Source organism: Neofelis nebulosa, chromosome 9, assembly GCF_028018385.1.
Source record: "Neofelis nebulosa isolate mNeoNeb1 chromosome 9, mNeoNeb1.pri, whole genome shotgun sequence".
NCBI lineage: Eukaryota > Metazoa > Chordata > Mammalia > Carnivora > Felidae > Neofelis > Neofelis nebulosa.
Window position 1 is genome coordinate 125,832,238 of NC_080790.1, and position 25,638 is coordinate 125,857,875.

The 25,638-nt window shown below is 51.3% G+C and overlaps 1 protein-coding gene across 2 annotated transcripts in view; it reads right to left on the reverse strand.

Annotated features, from left to right (window-relative positions):
* RIMS4 (regulating synaptic membrane exocytosis 4) overlaps positions 1 to 20,161 on the reverse strand; it is a 63,870-nt gene extending 43,709 nt beyond the window's left edge. For both annotated transcript variants that reach the window (XM_058685740.1, XM_058685739.1), the window contains exon 1: positions 19,811 to 20,161. In XM_058685740.1, the coding sequence (XP_058541723.1) occupies positions 19,811 to 19,907 (97 nt within the window). In that variant the 5' untranslated portion in view covers positions 19,908 to 20,161. The remainder of the gene's footprint in view (positions 1 to 19,810) is intronic.
* Positions 20,162 to 25,638: the final 5,477 nt, after the last annotated feature.

Here is a 25,638-nt window from a genome sequence, read left to right on the forward strand (position 1 = left end):
GGAGACTGGACAGGGGGCCAAGGCAGTCCCCAGATGGAGACTAGATCAGTATGGCAAATCCTAAATGTGGTTGAACATCAGAATCACCTGGGGAGCTTCTGAAGCAATAGATTTCTGGGTCCTATCTGAAAGTTTTAGTTGAGTCTGGGTTGGAGCTCAAGATCCTGCCATCAGATGGAAAACACGTACCCAGCAGATTGGGAATCATTGGACTAGTGAAATGCTGAGTGCCCTCCTCACCCAAGATCCTGGGATGCTAGAAGCCATGGGAGCCACCAAAGGAAGCTAGGATGTGCCCTGAAGAAGCATGCAATCGCTTAATAAGAACAACGAAATCTTGCTGGGCGCCAAGCACCTGTGTGGCCCCAGAGACCCGCCCCCCTCGCCCCGCCTCCTCCCAAGCCACCTCCTCCCAACTCCAGCATCCCATCCTCCAGGACACCTTTCCCCACTCCCAGAGCTAGGGACCCCTCTTTGGGCTTGCCAATGACAAGGTTTGTATTTGTGGCATCTGAGCCACCCCAGGCTGTGATGGGGCTGGTGGCTCACTCAAGTCCATGTGCCGGGCACCCGGGGCCTGGCCTGGGTGCTTGCTGCACTCTTGCCGAGAGGCCCTTGCGGTGCTCCATGAGGGATGGGCAGAGGAGGCGGGGAGGAAAGCAACGGAGGCAGGAAGGAAGTAATCCAGGTCACCAGGTTGGGAGGAAACAGAACCTACAATTTCTCCCTGCCACTGTTCAGAAACGGCCTGGGCTATTTATAGCTCACAAGCCTTCTGCTTCTCGCATTTAAATGCGGGGCCAGGCACGGAATAAAATCCTGGGTAAGTCTGTCAGTTTTAAATTTATTTATTTATTTATCTTTTACAAGAACAAGAGCGAAAAGCAGGAACAGAAATGAACCGTGGCTATTAGGGTGAGCTGCCTTTGTGCTGTCCCTGGGCCGGCCTTGGCAAGTCTGTGGTCTACAGACGAATCATACGGTTCTAGACCTGATCCTAGAAATCAGAGTGTCCCTGTGGAGACCAGCCTGCGAAGGTCCTTTTAAGGTGATTTTTAAACAGTGGCTTCAGTTTACAAAAACACTACCACAGCATGACCCTGCCTTGATTTAAACACACATTCCTGCACACACACATACACACATACGCACACGCGCACACAACTGGAGACAAACAGCCCCAATGGTTAAAACATTCTGCTTTTGGATGACAGAATCGGAGGCATCTTTATTTTCTTTTTGTGTGCTTTCTCTGCATGTTTCTCAAAATCTCCACCATGGGGACACATAGCACAGACTGAGGATGTTAGACCCAAGGAAACCGACCCTGCTGTTTGCTAGGTTGTGACCTTGGGGGGAGTCTGGGAATAGCAACAGGACTGAAGACTGTACAAGGTAACGCATGTAAAATCTTAGCACAGCAGCTGGAATGTGGTACGTGCTCGGAAATGTCAGCTAGTGTAACTGTACAAGTGTCTGTAACTAGTGAACGCACAATATTGTTTTAAAAAATTAAAATGCCAAGTGGTGACTCTACCACTCCCAGTGTAGCAGGAGCCCCATGAAGGGACTGGGCCAGCCTGGGAGGGCTCAGAGGGCCAGGTCCCAAATCGTCCCAGCCAAAACCACAGCAAATGATTTTTCCACCTTTGCAAAGGATGGTGGCTGGGGGTGGGCAGTGAGTCCCGCCCCTCTCGGCAAGGGCCCAGGAGGCCTGAAGAGGACAACAGAGCTCTAGTCTCCACGAAGGGCCAGGGCACTAGAGCCTTTCTTAACCACTCACTTCTTTTCTGGCCCCACATCCTCCTGAGGCACCTACCTTCCCTACCCTACCTCCCCAACCCCCAGACATCAAGAAACCACAGGAAGCTCCTCCCTGACTACACAGCCTGGTAAACAGCTTCTCACACCCCCTGTTCAATGGGGTCACCCAGTTATCTGCTCTGCTCCTCTCTCCTTCTCGGCTGAGGGAGGCCCCTGTCCTACCTTCAAGTACCCAGCACACTGGAGCAAGGATCAGTAAATATGTTGGCTGCATAAAGAATGCTTTCAAAAATCACAAAGGGCAGTGCAGAGCAGTGGTTAAGCTAACAGACTCACATGCCAGGCAGGCCTGTTTGACTTTACTACTGAATGACCTTGGGCCAAAGAAGAACCTATCTTCTCTGAGCCTCAGTTTCCTCATCAGTACAATGGGTATGACAATTTTGCCACCTTCATATTCTGATGTTTCAATAGGATAATCCAGGTAAACTGTTCAGAGTACCTGGCATGTATGAAAAAAAAATAAACATTTACCATCATGATGAGGGTGATTATTTTTTTAATGTTTATATATTTTTGAAGAGAGAGAGACAGAGTGCAAGTGGGGGATGAGGCAGAGAGAAAGAGAGACACAGAATCTGAAGCAGGCTCCAGGTTCTGAGCTGACAGCACAGAGCCCAAGGTGGGGCTCCAACCCGCAAACTGTGAGAGATCATGACCTGAGCCAAAGTCAGATGCTCAACCGAGCCACCCAGGCAACCCATGATGAGGATGATTATTAAAAATGAAAAATGAGGGGCTTCAGATCCTCTGTCCCCATGTCTCTGCCCCTCCCCTGCTTGTGTGCATGCTCTCTCTCGCTTAAAAAAAATAAATAAACTTTTTAAAAAATGTAAAATGACTTAATGATTATTTTGGGATCCCAGAGTGTCAGCACTTTCCCTCTGGTCTTGCCCATGGCTCCCCTCTGGTTCAGGTTCGTGGGGCCCTGGAGACTACTGGACAAGCATCTACCTGCACAAAAATGCCCAACTGAGGCTGGGCCCAGGAGAGAAATACAGCCCGTTTTCCCTTGCCAAGCGGGACACCAAGCTGGCACTGGAGAAGGAGGGGCCTTTTTCTAATTCATCCTTCCACAGGACATACCATTCCCTTTATTTTTTTAAGTTTATTTATTTATTTGGGCGGCGGGAAGGGGGCGGTGCGCAGAGAGAGAGGGAGAGGGAGAATTCCAGGCAGGCTCTGTGCTGTCAGTGCAGAGCCTGATGTGGGGCTTGAACTCACAAACCATGAGATCATGACCTGAGCTGAAACCAAGAGTTGGACACTTAACCAACTGAGCCACCCAGGCGCCCCACCATTTCTTTATTCTATCACCCAGGGTGGGGGTGAGAGTGCCTTTCTCTAATATGCACAAAGGTACCTTGTAAGCCATGTGTACTGCAAATGGGACTATGAACAGAAGGGCCATCCCTGGGCGGTTCTCACTCTTGGTTCAGAGAATGACACAAAGAAAGGGCCCCTAAAATTGTGGGGCCCAGGGCAAGAGTACAATGGAGGCCCTCATACTTGCTCTAAATATTTAAAAGTTATAAATTAGGCTACTGAATAAAATATGTTCTATCCTTCTGTTCTGACAAATATACCTCCATAATGACCTTGAAGGCCAGCACAGGTTCAAATTTAGAATCCGCAGTGTTCCATGGCTGAATATGGAATGAGGAGAGAGCGGGTCCTCAGCTGAAGCCTGCCTCTTCCCTTCAGTCCCACCCCCACATATAAAGGGGCCCACTTTGCACATCTGTGCTCTGCTCTCACTTCCACAAACAGCCACTTTGGAGCCATTTATCAGGACACCAGTGATGGGCAGAGTCCACCCTCGGGAGGATGGACCTAGGGAAGGGGTCTGCACAGACCCCATAAGGAGACTCAGGGCCATTTGGACAGAAAATTCAAGGGTCCCAAACACCTAGAATATGGCCTAGAAAGAGGGGTCCAGGGGGGCATATCCCCTTCATGCATAGACTCCCCATCCAGTGAGGAGGGCCACAGAGCTGCCTAGTAATGCTGCGGGCCCCAAACTAGGGCCCTGCTGGCCAGGTACAGAGGCAGTACAGCCCATGGCTGCACCAGCAGCCAGGTCCACCACTCACCACACGTCATGAGAAAACCTGCACGGCCTGATATAGGTCCATTCTTTGGGGGACTGTGGCCCGATCTGTACCAAACCCTTTCAAAAATCAATGAATTTGTCAGCTACTTGGGGTGGGGGGTGGTGAGGTGAACATGAGGCTTCTGTCACCTTTTTTCTCAGGCAAGGCCCAGATTTAGGGGTTTAAATTTTTGGGGCAGCCCTGGGTATCTGTAGGCCCTGTCCTACTTTGAGCTCTTTTTTGGGCCTGGAGACATACAGACCCTATTCCCAATTCCTGGTCAGGGCTGGGGTTTCAGACAACCCTTCAAGTGCAACCATTACCCGAAACAGTGGTTTTCCTTTATTTTTTAATTTTAATTTTTTTTTTTTAAAGACATAGACATTCACCTCTGGAGAGAAATTATGGGTTTCAAGAGTTCTTGACAAAGAGCTTCATTCCAGAAATGTAAAGCCAGCATTTTAAATTTGGTTCTTATTCACTGCTGGGAAGTATTAGAACGAAGATTACAAATTTAATAATGTAACACGGCAGGAATTGGCCCGGCCTCATCTCCAGGAGAGTAATTTGTTCCTGCCTTCAAACTGGCACTTCCCAGCCTCCCAGCATCACCAGACCAGCCTGGTGACACACTCCTGACTTTTTTGTGTCTTGCACTCTAGCCCACACAGCCAGCCGAGACACCCGAAGATCATCATCACCATGGTCTGAGGATTCAATGCTGGAATGGTCAGACCCATTTGGGGAAAGTCACTAAAACCAAAAGGAGTCATCCCAGGGCCTCTTGGCTCCCACCTGCAGCCAGACAAGTCCTTGCAAACCCCAGATTTGAGTCTGTGGCTTCCCTTGAGAAACCCAACTGGGGCTCAACTGTCCGTAAGTCCAGGATTCTTGACTTTAAAGATCTAGTATGGTCTAGTCCTGCTACTTGGCCAACCACATGCTCCCTTCCCTGGGTTTTCAAAACACCATGTCCCCCTTCCACCACAGGGCCTTTGCACAGCTGCTAATAATAACATGAGCTAATATTTACAGAGCACTATGTGTCACACACTATGCTAAGGGCTAAGGGCTTGACAGATGTCCTCTCATTAATTCTCATTCCTACCCTGAGAGGTAGGTAGTATAGCCAAGTGGTTAAGTTCAGATTTTAGAGTCACACAGCTGGATATGAATCCTGCCTCTGACTCTGATGAGCTGTGTGATCTTGGGCAATGTACTTAATCTCTCTGTGCCTGTTTCCTCACCAATTAAACAGGCATATTGATAGTATCTACCTCACAGGGTAGTTGTAAGGCTTGAATAAGTGAATGGAGGTGAAGTGTCAGAATGCGATGGGCGCTGCGTGTAAATCATCACTATATTCTTCCCATTTTACAGAGAGGGAAGGAGAAGCACCATGTGATTAAATGACATGGTTAAGGTCACACAACTACCAGTGGGGATAGGTCTCCAGACTAAAGCTCTCAATTTTCACCATGACATATCCATTGTAGAAAATTTGGAAACTACAAAAAAAAAAAAAAAAAAGACCAAACTACCCATAATTCTGCCATGTTGTAGCAATTACAGTTAATATCTCCCATTTATGTAGCAAAGAGGAGAAAAGGGGAGACAGCCATACAAACTGAGAGAATCAAGGATTCGACCCCTTACTCCCTTAGCTGACTTCCAAGTCTGTCCTCTCTGCATATGGATGGCATCCTGTCTCGGGTCCCCCTTCCCCTACTTGGCCAGCTCATCCCTCAGATCTCAGCTTAGCTGGCCCCTTCCCTGCACCCCCCAACCCAGGGCAGGTCAGTTCTCCCAGCCAGAGCCTTTCCTGGCACCCCCCACTTGTCCCGTACGGCACTTACCACAGTAGTGAACAAATTATTAGTTATTCCTTTGGGTAATCTAATGCCTAGCCCTTCCACCCACCAGACAGTAAACTCCATGAGAGTTTAAGGGACAGATTAAGACTGGGTTTTTCTTGGGTCATCAGCACCTAGGACAGGGCCTTGCCAACAGCAACTACTGGCAGAAAAGAGGGGGAGAAACGGAGGTGGTAGGGAGCATAGGAGGGAGGGAGGGGTTTGGGATTCAGCTCCACCTTTCCCAAATCAATGCCCCTGAGGTGGGATACAGACAGGGAATCACACAGTCCTTGATCCGGAGGAGCTCTTGGTGTGGCAGTAGAAAAATGACAGAAACCACATTCTGCAACCGCCTGTGAGAGAGAAAAGTGCTGTGATTGCCCAGGAGGAGTGATCAACTCCCTGTGAGAAAAGAGAAGTGTACTTCCTGGAGGCGGTGGCATTGGAGCCCTGAAGGAGGAGGGGGAAGGCATCCCAGAAAAGGAAACCGCTGAAGCAGAGGCATGGAGGTAGAAAACGCAAACTAGACTGCCAAGAATGGAGGAGCCAGTTTTTGCCTAAAAGTAACAAATGGCTGGAAAGCCTGGAAATAAGAAGTTAAAAAATAATCTGCCCCTCCCCCCCCAAAATGTGTTTTCCTGTTCATTCTGCCATTCTCTTTCCAGTACACTCTTCCAAGCACAGCCATCCCCCAAAACTGGCATAAGCGATGTTGTTGGTCCCCTGTCCTGGATCTTTACTACCGTCAGTGACCACTGGCCTGACTTCCTGTTGCCAGAAACTAGACTTTGTAGCTTGAGGGCTACCACCTGTGGCAGGCGGGAAAGGACAGCAACAAATACTCCCCAGTCCAACCCCCACGGCCTTCAACCACTGACTGACAGGAATTGCTGTATACATACCCCAGCTCCCTCACCCCTGGGTGGGATAACCGGGGTGCCTGTTCTACTCCAGGGGTCTGCAAACTACCACCCAGGAGTTAAATTAGCTCACTGCTTATTGTTGTAAATAAAGTTTTATTAGAACACAGCCTCACTCATCCATTTACATATTCTCTCTGGCTGCTTTCGAGCTCCAACTGTGTAACAGCAGTGGTAAGAGACACCTTATGGTCCACAAAGACTAAAATAACCACTGTCTGTCCCTTTATACAATCTTCCAGAAGCCCCCAGCAAGACTTAACCCTGCTTGCCCTCAGTCAGGGGCTGATACCACTTCGTTCCCTAACTCACTTTCTCTCACACCTCTCCTGAAGTTTTCAGTGATCACCTCTGTGAACCACACAAACTGTGTACAATTGCTATGCGACTGTTTGACTCCTAAAAATGGCAATTTCATGTGGTCCATCCTAATACTTATTCAAAGCCTTGTTTCAGGAACTGCTTCTGGGGGAAGCACCAGAATGGCACCCTGGTGAATGGCACCCTGGACAGCAGGGTGACACTGTGCCCATTTGCAGGCCTTAATGTGAGACTATTCCCTGCACACACACTGCAGAGGTCAGCTCTGGTTTTGAACTCCCCACCCCCACCCCAGTCAAAACCTTGCCAAGTCCTTGCTATGTGCAGTATTATTAGAATACCTTCAGGGTTTCCTGTGGCTTACAGCCATGGACTTGTTCGTCCAAAGAGGAAAGCAAGGCTCAAAGAGGAGCCCATGGTCGTTCAATCGGCAAACTGGCAGAAATGGGGTCTCAAATCCAGGGCTCATTCCATGACAAATCTGCTATCCCTTAACCCTTCTCTTCAGGCAGCCTATGGGGGCCTTTGCCCACCTCTCTGGAAACAGGGTCAATTTTCCAAGAAGATCAGGTGAATTCAAACAGGCAAAAATGTTCTGTCAAACCCAAAGGGCTTGAACATCAAGACAGACACCCTTCAGAGAGGTACTTAGAAGCCCACTAAGAAGCATGAAACATACAAATACATTCACGAAAAAAATGAAACGCAGTACAGAATGTTGGAAAAGACCGTAAGTGCTGGAGGCAGACCTGGATTTGAAGCCCTGTCCTACCCTTCGCTAGCTGTGTGACCGTGGCCAAGTCAAGAGTCCATCCAGATCCTTGATTCTTCCAGCCCACCTACCATGATCATCATACACACCTTGTGGGGCTGTGGAGAGGGTGACCTGAATTAGGGGTGGACACTGCTCAGCCAGAAGTTTCCAGACGGTCAGCGGGTGGATCCAGCCTAGCCAGATCACCTTCACCAAGCAGGACAGCCATCCCATAGCTGCTGTGAGTAGCTGCAGGTCCTGGCTCACAGCTGCCCCTTCTTTGGAGAACTGCCCTTAGCTAATGGGAGCTGCCTTGCCCCACAAGAGTTATGTCCTGACCTTTGGGGACTGCCCACTGCCAATGACCGACTGATATGGGAGTGCAGGAGGCCGGTCAACTCTGCAATGCCACCTGCTCCCTAGAGCTTCCCACAAATCAGGCTGAGGCTAGCCCACAGCTGAGTGCCCACCTTTAGCTGCCTCTTTTCCTGCCCATCATGCATCCCTCTTACAGGCCTCCCCTGAAAGGACTGCACAGCACATCACCTGCACAAGAGCCCAAGTCTCAGGCTCAGCAACAGGAAGGAAGAGTTCTTCCCTCCCCTGCATTCTTTTCAACGTGAAGACTCCTGGGAGGAGCCTAAGAACACTCCGCATGCTCGTTTCTCCGGGGCTAGTGGCACCCACTTGATTCCCAACAGGGCCAAACTTCCCAGTGTGGGGGTCCCGCTCCCAGAACTGAGCACACCCAACAAAGGCTAGGCAGAAGTGGCAGGTTCCGGGGGCCAGATGGCTTGGGATGGGTTGGTCCTGGCCTGGGGCCCAGAGGCGCCTGGTTCAGTCTTGATGTTGGGCCCAGGCAGATGAAAGATGTTTCTTGAGACATTTGCTGAGGAACTAATTAATTTCCATTACAGGCCCCAATTAGTGACACATCCTCCCACCCACTCCCCAGGCAACTCCAGGCAGCAATTGCCAGGGACACTGAGTGTTGGAGATGCAGGGTGAGGACTTAAAGCTTCAGGTGCAGACAGGGTCCACAGTGGCCACTTGGGGCACCTCACAGGAGAGGAAAAGGCCCTGGCTGGGAATCCAAAAACATCAGCTCTATTCCTGGCTTTGCCACAGACCTGCTGTGAGGCTTTGGCCAAACCAGGCGATCCTTCTCTGGGCCTCAATGAAGACGAGCAGATGACCTCAGAGAGACTCCCAGCTTGGGGGCTCCAAGATAGTAATAGCTTACACTCTTGACACAGTTTTGCTGTGTGTGGGCTCTCTACAAAGCACTTTACAAATACTTACTCATTTGATCCTCATCATACCTTCAGGGAAGGGAGGAGCTATTATTAACCCCTTTTATGATTAAGGAAACTGAGGCTCAGAGAAGTTAAGTAACTTGCTCAAGGTCACACAGCCAATAAGCAGCAAAGCCAGTATTCAAACCCAGGCCATCTGGCTGCAGAGTCTGCATCATAAACCCCACCAAGCTACACTGCCTAGTCTGACTACTCTCAAACCTTCACAGTGCCTGACGCAGAGCTAACCACCACCATAAGTGCTTAATAAGAATCCGCTAACTGGATGGGGCGCCTGGGTGGCTCAGGAGGTTCAGCGTCTGACTTCAGCTGAGGTCACGATCTCACGGTTTGTGAGTTTGAGCCCCACTTCAGGCTCTGTGCAGACAGTTCAGAGCCTGGATCCTGCTTCAGATTCTGTATCTCCCTCCCCCCCTCCCCCCCGCTTGTGCTCTGTGTGTGTCTCTCTCTCAAAAATAAATAAACATTTAAAAAAAGATAAGAATCTGCTAACTGGAAAATAAAGAAGAAGCTGGCAGCCTAAAAGACCGCAATGGTATTAGGAGTAGGACTGGGTGGCTGAGGTGGGAGGGATGGAGACGGATGCTTCCTTGCGTGTCATTGGTGAGGTCTGGCTTTTTCACTGTAACATATCATCGGTAACAGCAGAAAGAGCTGGAAACAGTGTTTGTCCTGGGGACGGGGCAGGAGAGTCAGAAGATGGAGGCATCCAGGACAGTTTTCATTGGATACTTTGCGTGCTTTTAAAATGCTGCACCATCTAGGGGCGCCTGGGTGGCTCAGTCAGTTAAGCGTCTGACTCGGTTTCGGCTCATGTCAAGATCTCACGGTTTGTGAGTTTGAGTCCCACATCGGGCTCTGTGCTGACAGCTCAGAGCCTCCTTGCGATTCTCTTTCTGCCTCTCTCTGCCCCTCCAGCACTGACTCTCTCTCTCTCTCTCTCTCTCTCTGAAAAATAAACAAAAAAAATTTTTAATGCCCCAACATCTGCATTTATTGCCTACTCCAAATAGCACTTAATCTTTTCAAAATTATTCAATGACCAATCAGCCAAGGACCAGCTAGAGAGAAATGGTGCCAGGTGGGATACTCTGGGGATAAAAATGACCACAGAGGGGCTGAGCAGGGTCGGAATGCAAAGGAGGAGATGGGGGGCGGGGGGAGGATCTGGACAAGTGTCCTCTGTTTTCTGGAAGACTCTGGTTGTGCCTAAACAGACCCTCCTTCTGCAGATGGGCATTCTGAGGCCCCAAAGACAAAGGGAAGTGGTTGTAGAAGATGCTGAAATTCAGCGGCTGAACGGAGACCTCTTCCCTGATTCCTCGTGCAGCCTCTTGGGCTCCACTCAGCACACAGCGAACGCCGGCAAACCAGAGCAGAGCCACGAGTCCCAACCCCGGGTGTGAGGCCCCACCCCCCACCCCCCCCCATCCCGCCCATTCTGCACCCAGGCAGTCTACCGTAGCTGGAAAGGCAGTAGCTTCCATCTCCCGGATGCCCGATGGGTAGTACGTACGTTACCTCTAAGTCTCACAAGGTAGGAGTTATTCACTGCATTTTGCAAAAGATGAGGCTGCACATAAGAGTTACATATCGTAGTCAAGAGACACAGCCGGTACATGGCAGAGACTCAAAGCCAAAGCCCGTCCTCCTTTCCGTCCCTGAGCCCCCTCTCCCGGAGACTCCTTCCCATCAGTTTCAGACAAGTCCCACCTGGAAACTATTTGTAAATGCCTTGGTCTTCAGACTCCGAGTTTTATGGGACTGGGTGGGAATCTTATCACATCATAAGGTTTGTCCCCCACTACCTCCAACCTGAGCTAAATCTCAACCTTCCTCAGAAAATTACCAGAGACCCTTTTCTTAGACACATCTAAATTAACTGACTCAGTAAATTCCCTTGGTAGCATTTCCCAGCATTTTGCCCCTCAACATCGATGATTCCTTTGATTTACTTTTTCCCAGCAGAGGCTTGTCCTCAAATGAACCTGCCGGTTTTAAGACATAGCCCTGCCTTTCTCCAATTCAGGAAAGGGACTGTGTCCTGTTCCCTCTGGTAAAGGCACAAGACTTGAACCCCTCAGAATCCCCAGAACTGAATCCAATATCCCACAAAACGATATTAAGGCCCAATGTGTTATTCACATTGACTCATTTATCATTTACACAGATGACTTCCAAAGGGATTTATGGGGTCCCACACGTTAAACCGGTACAAAGCAGGGCAGCATCTGAGGCTCATTTGATCTGAGACCATGTGCTGGAGACAGGAATGCCCGAAGACTATTCCCAGCTACTGAATTTGGTGCCCAATGTCCCAGCATCTAAGACACAGGTAGCCAGGAGACATCCTATGTTAAGAACCCTTCATTTCTCTCCAGCTTTTTTCTCTAACCCAGTAGTTCCCAAGGCAGGGTCACTGGACTAGCAGCATTGGTATCAGCATCATCTGGGAACTTGGTAGAAATGAAGAGTCTCAGCTTCTACTCCAGGCTGAATGAGACACGCTGGGGTGGCACCCAGCAATCTGAGTTTTAACAAGCCCCTTAGGTGACTGTGACCCACTGAAACGGACAGGAATAGCCACAACTGCAGCAGCTACCCCTAAGAGAGCATCTATTATGCGCTCAGCATGGAACACACGATCTCATTCATCCCTATAACCGAGGAAACCTTCATTCCACATGCCCATTCTGGACTAGGTGCATCCTGGGCATCACACCACTTATTCCTCATGATAACCCTTTGAAGAACTTACTATTCCCCCATTGTACAGATGAGGAAATGGAGCCCTAGAGAGCTGAAGCCACTTGCCCAAAGTCACACAATTTAGAAGTGGCAGAAGCAGGATGAAAATTCAGGTCTGTTGGATTCCAAAGCCATGTTCTCTCTGTCGCAAAACAGAAGCTCCCTGGGGTCTTTCACGGCTACATCAGCCTGAGGAGCTATGAAGCTGGGTCAGGTAAGACTCAAGGAGGGGAGGTGGGCATGCAAGGGAGGGCGGAGCAGGAGCCCTGCCCAGACTCCATAGTGCCCTCCAGCTACAATGTGAAACGAAGCCACGCGATGCATTTAAAGGCACAGCCACCCATGTCTAAGGAATAAAATAGACAGGGATTCAGGAGGCATGAGTTCTTGGCTTCTCTCCCTGACTTTACACAGATGGAGGGCCTTTTCTCTTCCCCCTCTGGACCTGGTTTCCCCACCTGATACTCTTTACTGTCTGCAAGGTTGAGCGATCTGTCCCCAGCTTACTTCTCTGACCTTGTGTCCCCTCATCCATTCTATGAAACCACACTTTTTATTCCATAAACACCCAAGCTCACATTGACCTCAGGGCCTTTGCACCAGTGGTTGTCTCTGCCTAGATCACTCTACGCTCTCAGATTCCCACTGCTGGCTCTTCATCATTTAGGCCGCAACTCAAATGTCACTTCCTCAGTGAGTCTTCCCCGACTACCTTACTTATTGTTATCTTCTATCCCATCAGTTTTTTTTTTCATTTCACTTAACACAATCTGAAATTACTTATATTTTAATTGCTTCCTGTTTATTGTCTGTTTCCCCCACCCCAGAACATAACTCCATGAGAGCAGAAACCATGTCTGCCTTGTTCCCTCATATGTCCTCAGCACTTAGAATACTGTTTGGCACTGAGCAGCTAGTTAAATATTAGTTGAAAAAGTAAATGCCAAAGAAGAAAACCTGGACTCAGAGGCCAGAGCCCTGGATCTGGAACATGTGACTCTGGCAAGCCATTCTGCCTCTCTGAGCCTCAGTTTCCTTCCCTGCCTAATGAGGGAAGGACTAGATGCTCTCCAAGGTTCCTTCTAAGAGTGCCAGTCTTGGGAGGCCAGGCCTAGAAGCTACCCAGCTTGTCCATCCAGAAGCAGCAGCTGGCCGGGGTCCTGCAGCAGCTGCCCCCTCCTCACCCCCACCAGGTCCCTACCCAGGCACGCAGTCACCTCACTCCCCCATCGCAGAAACTGTTAATGAAGTGCGCACTGCTAAATGCAGTTACAATTACGGGGGCTAAGAATAAGGCACTGACATCAGCCACGTCAGTTTCCGAGTGAATCAGAAAGGGAGGAGGGAGGAAGGAGAAAGGGGAGGGGGGATGGCGCTCTAGAGCTGTCAAGTAGAAATAGCACAGCGTTAAATATAATCCAGCCCTGGCCTACATCGGTCTGGAGAGGCAGGTGACGGCTCGGCCCCCAGGGCCAGGGCAGACAACTGGATTCTTCAAGGAGGCCAGGCACAGCCCCGTGATGGGGATCATCCAGGAAATGATGGCCAGAAAGGCAATCCAGTGGACTGGGGTGGAATGGCAGATGCTGGAGGGGCATATCTGAATCTGAACAGGACTCCACACCCCAGCCTCTGTCACTTGCTGTTTTGTTAGCACGAGCACAGCCCCCAGGGCATACACAGCCCTCTCCCACCTGGAATCTCATTTCATGCCAAGAGGCAGAGGGTGGCCTCTGGAGTCAAACACATCTCAGTTTGTGAATCACCACTGTGCAACCCAAGAAAGTCATTAAACTACTCTAAGCCTCTTGGCTTTTCCCCATCAGCAAAATGGGTACATCTGTAACAGTAGCTACCCTTCTGGTTGCTATAGAATCCGGTAAGATCAGGGAAAGCACGGAGCACAGCCAAGCAAGACTTTCAATCATTTTATTTTTATAACCCTAAGAGATGCTAGACAGGATATTTAACCCTTTTTCCAGAAGAGGAAACCGAGGCTCAGGAAGGTTAAAGGACCTGCCTGAGGCCCCAGAGCCATAGTGGAGTCCAATGCTAGCCCCATGGAGTAACTGGTAGGGGAGACAGTGGATTGCAAGGTGGTCACTCCAGGTGACTGGCGGGGGGGGGGGGGGGTTGCCGCACTGGAGATCTGACAGTAAGACGGGGGTGACAGTAAGACAGGGAGATTGCAAGTAGCCCTGGAACAGGGTGGGGGGCACAGGTTACAGCGCAGGACGTGTTTGCACCCTTTTGAGCACATCGCCCAGACTGGCACCTCTCCAGCAATTCTTAAAAGAAACGCTGAAGCGATGGTTGTCAAAGCCAAAATGAAAAGAGGAGGCAAAATAAAAGGCCCAGAGCCTGGAGAGGTCAGCTGACACGGAGGCGCTCTCACACTCCCGCTCTCCTCCACACCTCCGCCCCGCCCTCACTCAGCCTGCCAGGAGGACGGGTGGGGAGGGAGGCAGAGCGCCACCTGCAGAGGGAGCCGAGGTGGATGGAGCCCTTCTTCCCGCTTCCCGCTTCCCGCTTCCCGCTTCCCACCAAACAGAACCAGACAGGCCTCTGGCAACTGCAAACTCAAGGAAGCAGGAGCCATGAGTCTGGCTGCTTGGGGACAGGGAAGGGGGGTATCTGAGGGAGAGGGATTTAAGGAAAGAGCTCTCAAGGCATCGAGGCAGTTCTGCAGGGCAATGATCTGGGTAGTGGGGGAAGGAGTGAATCCCCATGCACCCGACTCTTCTGAGATGCTTCTTTCAGGATAATTTGACTCAGATAAAGTAGTTTGGGTCCATACTCTCACCCCACCCTGTGACATGAACCATGGAAAAAAAATTGGTTCAATTCTTTACCAGGCCTCAGTTACCCAAATCTGGAAGAGTTCTGCACAACTCCCCAAACATACAGAAGATTACAGCACTTGGTGGTAAATTGAGGGAGGGGACTGAGGGGGACAGAAAGTGGCCTGCCCTAGAAAAAAGGGTGGGAATGGAGGCTTCAAAACCTCGGCCTCACACCTCAAGTGGACCTGATCCCGAAGGATATTTTAAGGCCTCTCCCTCACCTTTCCCCCTTATCCACTCAGTCCTAGTCCTGCTCTGAGGCTGCAGCACTGTGTTCCCACCCACCAACTCAGAGGGAAGGGGTGGGACAGCAGGACGTTTTGTTTCTCAGAGAAAGCTCAGGTCAAATTTCAAGGACAAAAGTTAGCACTTGGTCTGGGAAAGAAAACTCTGCCAAATGGAGTAGACTGGGGGTGGGGAAGGAGGTCCAGTGCTGTCCTTCCAGGTGTCTGGGGTGGGGGCAAGAATGAGAGCTCTAACTCCCCCTGCCGGGATCTGACTGGCAGGATACAGGCATCTCCGCCCCACAATCCAGGAGAAGAAACTCAGACAAACCCCTCTATTTCCCCCTCTCCAAAAACAACGGGAGTGGGCTTTGGTACTAGTTTGTGGGACCCATCCACCATGCTGCCCCACCCACCAGATTTGGCCTGAGCGGAAGAAGGCGGTGCAGTGAAGGGCTTTGCAGCCCAGAGATGTGGCCCTAACCGCTAAGCGAGGGACTGGTAGCCGGCCCGGTGTTGCCATGGCAACTTTCTCCAGTGCTGGATCGAAGCATCCTATGGGCAAATCAGAGCTGGCTGCTCCCGCTTCTCCGCCCTTCTCCCAGGCCAGGGAGAATTGGATGCCGAACCCACTTGGTCAGACTCACGGACACCATCCTCAATTCCAGACCCTGATGTTAACAACCGCCTTTGGTATTTATTGTAAAGTGGAGATACCCTTACTCCCCAGCAGTGCCCCAATGCACCGTAGCAAGGCTAAGACAATAGATGTGAAGAAAATTAACTGTTAAGGAAGAACAGGGAAACAGGGAGCTGGACTGCTCCCCACCCTCTTGTTCCACAAGCAAGTCCCCCAAATCCCCATCTTTAAACCGCTGCCAAGAAAGAGGGCCCAACTCTGCCTTAATAGCTTTCACAATGCAATTAAATTAGCTTACAAAAATTATGAAAGCTAACATTTTGAGAATCCCACAGATGCTAGTTTACAGCCATGCTCAGAAACAAATCTTATTTGATAATTTGATAATAGCTAACAGGTATTGCGAGCCTACCCGGTGCCAGATACTGTACTAAGCCCTTTGCATGGCAAAAACAATGTAATAATCAAAAGCATAGATGTTTCAGTCAGATTGCTCAAGTTCAAATCCTAACTCCCTCACTTCTTGGCTGAGTGACCTTGAACAAATACTCTCTGTGCCTCAGTTTTCTTATCTGATAATGGGGATGTTAAATGTTAATTTTATAGGGTTGCTATGACAAAAGAATTAAAATAATATATTTAAAATGTGTAGGAGGATGCCTATCAAAAGGTAATAATTTAGGGGCGCCTGGGTGGCGCAGTCGGTTAAGCGTCCGACTTCAGCCAGGTCACGATCTCGTGGTCTGTGAGTTCGAGCCCCGCGTCAGGCTCTGGGCTGATGGCTCGGAGCCTGGAGCCTGTTTCCGATTCTGTGTGTCTCCCTCTCTCTCTGCCCCTTCCCCGTTCATGCTCTGTCTCTCTCTGTCCCAAAAATAAATAAAAACCGTTGAAAAAAAAATTAAAAAAAAAAAAAAAGGTAATAATTTAAAAAATGTTGACCCTATGCAGTCCACACTATTACTTTCTCCCTCATTCAGATGAAAAAGCTGAGGTCATGTATCTAACTCCCCAATTACAAACCCAGAGCCAGCGAGGCTGAGCAATGAAGGTATGTACAGGAAAATGCCCCCCAGTCCATGTCTCTCTAAAGCCCCCAGCATCTTTGGAAAAGGGACAAAAGCAGCATAAGAAATGAGTTCAGAGTGCAAGGTTGGGGCAGAGATGCTCCTTGGGAAGAATTCTAGGAATCTACAATGACCAGCATCCTGAGCCTTAGGGTGGCTAGAACAGGGTGGGAGGAAGGAGCAGCTTCCTATGCTCACAAAATGTCCAAGGCTCCCAAGCCCGATGCAGGAAAATACTCTGGCCCAGTTAAGACTAATGAAATAGACTTCTCCTCACACAGTTTCTCAGGTAACCAGCTGAAGGTGCAGGTGAACCCTGAAGATGGCTCTGGCTCAACCTGGGTGATGGACACGATGCATTCAATAGGATTTGGAAGCAGCATCAAAGAGGAGGCATCTAGATGAGCCAGAAGCCATCAGGGACACACCTCTAAGCCATCGGACAGCCCTGCATTCATGGGCCAGGGGAGGAGGGATCAGGGCAGTGGAAGGCAGAGGGAAGCCAGTTCTGATAGCCCTCCTACTGAAGCAGTCTCTGTCTAGCATGTGATAGATTATTCAAACTGCTTTTAGAAATTAGTTCAGCACGGTGCTGTTCTAAAAGAATAAATCCAAAAGGCTTTTTTTAGGAGAAAATTAATGACTTTGAGAAGAACAAGAGAAATTAAGCACCAAGACAATGTTTCCTACTTCCGATTTTTACCAGACACTCATTAGTCTTCCGGAAATGAAACTTGACTTTCTCCCTCCCCCTCCCAAACTCAAAGCATCCCTTAAGATGAGCAGACAATGAGCCCAAGATGCCCAAACCAAACTCTTGGCTGGCAGCCGTTCCCTGGGGCCTCCTCACCTGGGAACCATTTTCTACACAGTTAGATTTAGTTTTTTTAAAAAATCCTCTTTCAGACAGAGGGCTAATAGTTTACTGGAAAGAGAACTGGAAACCTGATTTTAGTCTCAGCTCTATGCCTACCTCATTGGATGACCTTGGGTTACACACACACACACACACACACACACACACACACACACATACACTCATCCACTTGAGCTCAAAAAGGGGTTGGACAGGATGATTTCGAGGTCTCTTCCGAGTCCAAGACAAGAATTTGAAGAAACTTGCTGGAAAAAAACATCAGGTAGGATCTTTAAAAAAAAAAAAAATCTCTATTATAACATCAAGGACTCTATTCTGACTTAAGCGAAATCGGAACAACTTGCCTGCAACCAGCAATCATAACCAAGGCGTCTGACCCATGACATGGGATATGACTTAGGAGAAAAACCTAACTGTCCCTGCCATTGTCCCTGTCCCTGCACCTCCAAACCCATGCTCCTGCCCAACCTGCCTCTTGAGACCAGGTAGCCTATTGAACTTCAGGAGAGTCCTTGACCATTAAGTGAAAGGTGGAAGCATCATCTCACTTCTGCTGGTGGGGATCCCTCTCCCAGCCCTCATGCTAACCTCATTTCCTCCAGTGGAGGCCACTGTGTTGCACAGCCCCTCCATACCTCCTTACCTGGCCAGAATAATGACCTCCCTCAGCTACATCAAGGGATAAGTTAACCCTCTGAGCCTCGGTTATTTTTTTCCATAAAATGGTGATTCTGTACAATGGTTTTGCAATAACCGTCTTTACCCTACTCCCAACTCTAGGTCTGTGGGGACTCTGTCTCACACACACCCCCTCCCCCATCCATTCACTTAGCCAACAAATTCTTCTGGAGAACCTTTTCTCCACCTGCCTCTTGCTCCAGCAGGAGGACAGGAGCACCCATTACCCACAGCTCCATCCCATGTCTCACCAGATAACTTGGTGACCAGACAAGGGTCTCTGCAAGCAGGGAGTCTTAAGCAGGACCCATAAACTCCCTAACACTGCAGACAAAATTTTGAGGATGGTTCGTATGTGTATTTTTTGAAGAGACAGTTCATATTTTCATCAGCTTCTCAAAAGTGTCCGTGAAACCATTTTGCTACTCCCCACCACCTACACCCCTCTCGTTTTTGTCCTCTCACTGAACTCACTCTCAGATGTTCAGCTTCTGTTACATCAGATTTTCAGAAAACATTTTTAACTGCACCCCGTGTCTGAGGGACTGCCATCCCATTTTACAGATGGGGATATGGAGGCTAGGAGTGACATGACTTGCCCAAGGTCACAGCTAATAAGCTGAGAAGCAAGACTGGAACCTGATGCCGACTCCCAATCTGGCACTCTTTGGGGAACTGTCACCCAAGCCCTCTAGTTGCCCCACCTGTTGGTGGATTCGCTACTTCACCGCGGAAACAGATCCGGAGCCCTCACGTTCCTCTTCCCGATCCCAGGGCCCCAAAGAGCAGGTTTCCCTACATTTCCCCGCCCCTCGGGCTCTGGCTGAGGCTGCGCGCAGGCCCGGGAGCGCGAGGTTCGGGCCGCCGGATGGTGACCGGGTTCAGCCCACCCAAAGGGGCTACTCCAGGGACAAGAGCACCCAGGGGCCGGGCACACTCCGGAGGGTGCGCAGGTGAGGAGTTGGCGCCGCCCTACGTCTCCTTCCAGGACGAGCGGGGAGGAAAGGCCGCACCCGGCCAGTCTTCCCGCGGCCCGCCCCAGTCTGATAGGAACCAGGAGTCCGGAGCCCCAGCTTCTGGGGGAAGAAGAGGAGAGACAAATGGGGACGCTCAAGGCCTTGGGCGCAGGGCGGGGGTCTTGGCCAGGGAGCCTCTGGATGCAGGCAAGACAAAGATGGAGAAGTAAGGTCTGCGCGCCACCTCCAACGGCGGGGGGCGCGTCAGAGCCCCAGGGGTGAGGCTGCCAAAGCCCCGGGGCTCGAGGAGTGGGCACCACAGGCGGGAGGCTCAGGGAGGGCGGCAGGTCGGATCCAGGGACAAGACAGGGGGCATCCGGCAGGCTCGGGTGAGTAAAAAGAGCTGGTCCGGGCGACCCCACGGGCCCACCTGCGGGAAAGGGGTGAATGCAGAGGAGCTCGGGGTCCCTGGGGACAGCTGGAGGCTAGAAGGCACCGCAGCTCTAGACCTTGAGGCCTCGTGGGTGGGGGCGTATCCCGAGCGGGACTGCCAATGGGGTGGAGAGAGTGGCCCCCTCTTAGGGCGCACCCGGTCGGGCAGGTGGCCTCCGGCCCCGGCTCCCGGGACCACCTCCGCCCCCGCCCCCCCCCCCCCCCCACACCGCCCCGGGGATCGGGGGCGGGCGGCGCGCTTACCCGCGTCCTCGTCGTCGAAGGAGTTCATGCACGGGAAGTAGATGGCGAGCGCCTCGAAGGAGGCGGACAGGCTGAGGCGGCTCTGCGAGCGCTCCATGCCGGCGCCGGCGCCCGGAGCCTCGGCCGCGGCGGCGGCGGCGGCGGCGGCGGCGGGCGGCTTGGGCAGCTTGGCCGCCCCATTCTTAACGCGGAGTACGGCGCGCGGCGTGGTGGCGGCGGCCCGGGGCTAGGCCGGGGCTCCGCGGCGGGGCTGGCGGGCGCGGTGGGGCCGGCGGGCGGCGGGCGGGCCGGGAGCGGGCGGCGCGCGGAGCCCGAGGCGCGCTGTGCTCCCGGCGGCGGCGGCGGCGGCGGCGGCGGTGGTGGTGGCAGCGGCGGCGGCGACGGAGGTGGCGGCGCAGCGCTCTGGCCCGCGGCGCCCCCAGCCGGCCGCGCGGGGCGGGCTCGGAGCGGCCGCCGCAGCCAATCGGCGCCGCCCGGGGGAGGGGGCGCCGCGCGCGGGGGCGTGGGAGCCTGGAGGGCGCGGGTGGGGCCCCTCCTCGCCGCCCCCAGCCCGGCAGGTGTGCGCGCCCCGCGAGAGGAGCGGAAGGGAAGGGTTGCGCCCCAGTCCCGGGGCCGTGCCCCCCCCCCACTCTGTCCCAACCCCACGTTCAGCCCTCAGACTCGCCCAGGATGCAGGCGTCCAGTCACCTACCGACAGAGGCCTCACCCGGGGCACACACAGGCTCAGAGGGGACACACTCAGAGCCACCGGCGCACAGCGCTCAGCCTCCCACGGAGACCCTCAGATTAACACATGAACCCGCAGAGGAGCTCAGACAGGCTCCCACACGACTGCATTCACTGTGCGAGCTACACCACAGACACCCTCAGACTCACACACACCCAGGCAGGTGCTCCCACAGACTCGCTCACTCACTCATAGAGACACTTGCGGAATCAATCCACAGACACCCTCAGACAGACTCCAGAGACCCACACAGGTAGATATACCTACAGACACCCTCAGACTCTCACACAAGACCTGCAGAGGTAGATACATCCACAGACACACAACAGACTCCTATGGAGACGGGGGGGCGGGGGGGGGGGGACACGGGACAAGACACAGAGCAAAAAACAGGGACCCCTTGGTCACAGAAGGAGACCCCCAGATCCCACACAGACCCGCAGAGACATTCAGACAGGCACATAACACTCACGTACCCACACTCCTTACAGATGTCCTAGAATTCACACACACAGACACTTGTACACTCAGATGGCACACACTCTCAGACCTGCACACAGAGACACTCAGTGCCCGCCATCATCGACTCCCTCAATGCTGATTCACACGTGCACAAACGCTGGCGGACTCCTGCACAGTTACCTTCAGACACAGACCCAGAGAGTCACTCAAACACACTTCAGTGGGCACACGCATGCTCACACCCAGACGCAGACATATAGCCTCGGTCGCTCCCGGTGGTGGGTATATTCTGACGCACAGACCCCCTCAGATGTACGCACAGTGGGACCCACTTGACCAAGTTCACAGGCTCAGACAGACACAGCCACATATACCCCTCCAGGGACCCACAGTCTTCAGACTCATATACGCCTGGGTTCAGACACTCAGAGCCCCCGGGATGAACATAATCCTAATCAGAAACCCGAACTCCATTCTCTAACCCGGGGCCTGAGGTCCCCATCCAGGCAAGCCGTGGATGTCCGACCCCTGCCAGATGTCCTCACACTCTCTTTACAAAAGCAGGCTGGGGAAGTGGCAAGATCCCAGAGTTTCAGTCCCAGCTGTGGCACTACCCTTCTGCGTGGCCTAGAGCTCTTCAACTCACTGACCTGTTCCCTCATCTGTATAATGGGGAGACCCTCCATTTTGGACGGTCATGAGGATTAAGTTAAGATAGCATGTGTATTAGTTTTTTATTGCAGCATAACAAACTGAGAGGCTTAACAACACCCATGTATTAGTGTACAGGCCTGTAGGTGTAAGCAAATTTGATGGGGTTCTTTGCTTGGGGCCTCACAGGGTATCAGCCAGATGGGGCTCTTCTCTGGAGGCTCTGGGGAAGAAGCCCCTTCTAAGCTCACTCAGGTTGTTAGCAGTATACAGTTTCTTATGGCTGTGGGACTGTGACCCTTGTTTCCTTGCTGGCCTTTGGCTGGGAGCTGCTCTTAGCTCCTAGAAACGGCTCTCTGGTCCTTGTTCATGGCCTCTTCCATCTTCAAGGTCAGCATCAGGATGTCAAAAATGGAAGTCAGAGACTGCTGCTCCTCTGCCAAAAAAAAAAAAAAAAAAAAAAACCACCTTGGTCTATCTCACTCTGGGGTCAAAGTCCAAGTTGGATGCTGTCCTAACTCTCCTTTGGCTCTGCTCCCTATTTGTCCTACCTCTTACCACACCCCTGGCTCACTCGGCTCCAGACCCAGTGTCCTGACCTTGCTGTTCCCTCTGGCTGAAACACTCTTCCCTCACGAGAGCTGCGTGGCTCACTCTCACAGACCTGTGCTCAAACATCACTTTCTTGGTAAAGTCTTCCCTCGCCGCCCTTTAGAAAGTAGCAGCATCCCTTCCTGAAATGCCAAATCCTCCTTACCCTGCTTTATTTTTCTCTTTAGCCCTTATCGCTATCTGACGCATCATATATATGGAGCCTGGGCAGCCTAACTCCAAAGCCGGTGCTCTGTCCACTGCTCTGCTAACCTCCTAAGACCATGGCAGAAGGAAGACAGAGGGAAGGCGGCAGTCAGAGGCCTTAGAGAAGGCACAAGGACGACAGAGAGGTCAGGGAAGGCTGGCCTGGAGCTGGGGAAGGAGAATCAGGGACCCATGAAGAATGTCTGATTGACCAGCCATGAGACTCCCAGGAACCAGGCCCTAAATGTCGAAAGTAGACAGTGTGGCTGGTTGAGCATTCAGACCCCGCGTGGAGGTTCAGATTCTAGCTTTCCCACTTACCGTCTGAGTCACTGTGGTGGCTTTAAAACATGTGTGCACGTTCCTTGACTGTCCTCCCATTGAGAAGTAGAGTCTATGTCTCCTCCCCTTAAATCTGGGTCAACCTTAGTGACTGGCTTGTAACCAGTAGAATGCGGAAGAAGTGGCATGCATAACTTCTGAAGCTAAGTCGGAAAGTTTCCTGCAGCTTCTTCCTGGCTCACCTGGGTTAAGCACCCTGGGAGAAGTCAGCTTCCTCATAGGAACCCTGACTACCCTGAGACACCCCTGCTAGAGAGGCCACGTAGGCCCAGCGGAGCCCCCCGCCAACAGCCAGCATCAACTCCCAGGCATATGCACGAGTGATCTTGGGTGTCCAACTTTGATGCAGCCCGAGTGACATCTGACGGCAACTACATGAGAGACGCGTCAGCAAGAATGGCTCCGCTGAGCCCTTCCCAAATTCCCGGCCCGCGGAATAAATGCTGGTTGTTTTACACCCCGAAGTTTGGGGATAATATTTTATGCCGCAATGGAGTAGTGATCTTGAGCAAACAAATTAACTTCTTCTGGGCCTGTTTCTTCAGTTGTAAAATGGGGACAATGCCTCCCAGTGTGCACATCATCATCGAGTGAGTAATAACACAGTAAGTGCCCTGTAAGTGTGAGCTCCTACGACTAAGCACCGGACAGCCCCATCTGTCAGAGGCAGACGTCCAGAGCTGGAAGGAAACTAAAAGGTCATCCAACCCCTCCCCCACTCTGGGAGAGAGGGGAAACTGAGGCCCAGGAAGTGCCAGGGGCTGCCTAAAGCCACAGAGCCCATTGGGGCAGAGCTGTTGCCGTGACAGAAGCCTCCTGACCCGGGCCAGTGCTCTTCCTGCCTGCTCACCTGGCAAGAGAAGCAGGGTGTGTGGGGGGGGTGCCTGGGGCGAATGCGACAAAGCTGGCAGTGTGGAGGAGGAAAGGCAGCCAACGGAAACAGACTTGGCCTCTGGCCAGCAATATAGGCAGTATTTCTCCTTTCCTGGTTAGCTCATGCCTAAAATTCCACCAATAGGGTTTAGGCCTGTAAGCTTACATCTTCGGTTCCTTGTAACTATGTAATTTGCCCGTGGGAAATCTAAGTCGTCCACTACTTGTACCTGAGTATGGATAATGTGTTCTAAGAACAAGTTTGATGGTGGGGGGTGCTCGAGCTGGGGGGTGGGGGGGGGGGAGTAGTGAGTCCGGAAGAGAGAACAGTGGGGGGGTCGGGAACAGACTCTGAGTGCGGGCTGAGATGGAGGTTGCCAAGGGCCAGACAGCTTGGTGGATTGGAGTCAAAGGCATACTGCCTGCCTTGAGTTTGAGTGCCTCTCCTTATTTTAGCTGTGTGAACTTGAGCAAGTGCCCTCAGGGTTCTCATCTGCAAATGAGTGTAACTGGGGCGCCTGGGTGGCTCAGTCAGTTAAGCGTCTGACTCTTGGTTTGGGCTCAGGTCATGATCTCACAGTTCGTGAGATCGAGCCGAGTCGGGCTCTGCACTGACAGCCCAGAGCCTGCTTGGGATTCTCTCTCCCTCTCTCTGCCCCTCTCCCACTCATGCTTTTCCTCTCTCTCTCAAAATAAATTTTTAAAAGATTTTTTTTTAATGAGTATAATTAACATTCACTTTGCCAAGTCCTGGTGAAGAGGAATGTAAAGATAGTGCCTGGCAGGTAGTAGGTATTTAATAGATACATCTGTTGAGTAATTTCTGAGTGCCCACCGAGGCCTGTCATCATACCTGGTCCCTGAATTCATGGAGTTTATATAGTCCAACAGATAGCTATGCCAATAATTATTTAATTATAACCTTATATAATAGTTTTATTATAATAATAATTCTCATTACAGTTGTAAGTGTCATACAAGATATACATTTACGGGCTTTATAGTGCGTGTGTGTGCATGTCTGTGCTCCTGCAAGTGAGGGGGGGTGTGAATCTCATCCAGCCTGAGGGAATCTAGGAAGTCTTCCCTGGGTAGGTGACATTTAAGCTGAAAATGGCACCAATTATATACCTGGCTCTGTTCTTGACCCTGAGGGGGGGAAAAAAAAATATATATATATATATGAATATATTATATATAAAATATATATATATCAATGTGTGAGGATTAAGAGACAGACTGGACTGGTAAGGACCAGGAAGGAAAAGGTGGGACAGAGGCACTGCCCAGCTTTGGAGCATCAAAACAATTTGGATGGAGCACCTCCGGTTCGGTGTATCTCCTCCAAGACAAAGCACAGAGGGGAGGGACCCTAAATTTTGCATATTTAGCAAGAACCAGGTGAGTGTCTTTCTAGGGAAAAAGGGAGATGGCTAGAATATAGCTAAACCTGACAGGGCCCTGTTTGTAGCTTTGCCAGAGAGACGCTAATGCTGTCTGTGTTCTGCCTACTGGGGTAGGTGTGTTGTGTGTGTGTGTGTGTGTGTGTGTGTGTGTGTGTAAAACATCTCTGTTTATGTGTGCATGTCTCCGATAGACGGGCATTTCTGCCTGTCTCCTTGTCTGTGAATGACCTTGTCTCTAAACACGTCCTTGCAAGGTGTGTGTTCTTGTGGGAAGTAAGTCCAGTCTGGCTTTAAATGCAACATGCATCCTGGTGTTTGTATGTCCGGTTGAGTGTGTGTGCATGCATGTGTGTAACTGGGTTGTGTTAGTTATATTTGTATATCAATGTAAGATTCTGTTCTGTCCGTGTGTGTGTATCTGCCTCTCTGCATACTGGTTGGTATGAATTTATCCTTGACTGAGTGTGAATGCAGCTGTTTATGAACTTGTCCATGTAAACTGGCAGCTTGAGAGAGGACTCTTATTATTTCCTTAACTTAATCCTTGCCTTTAAGTTGCTGATACATGA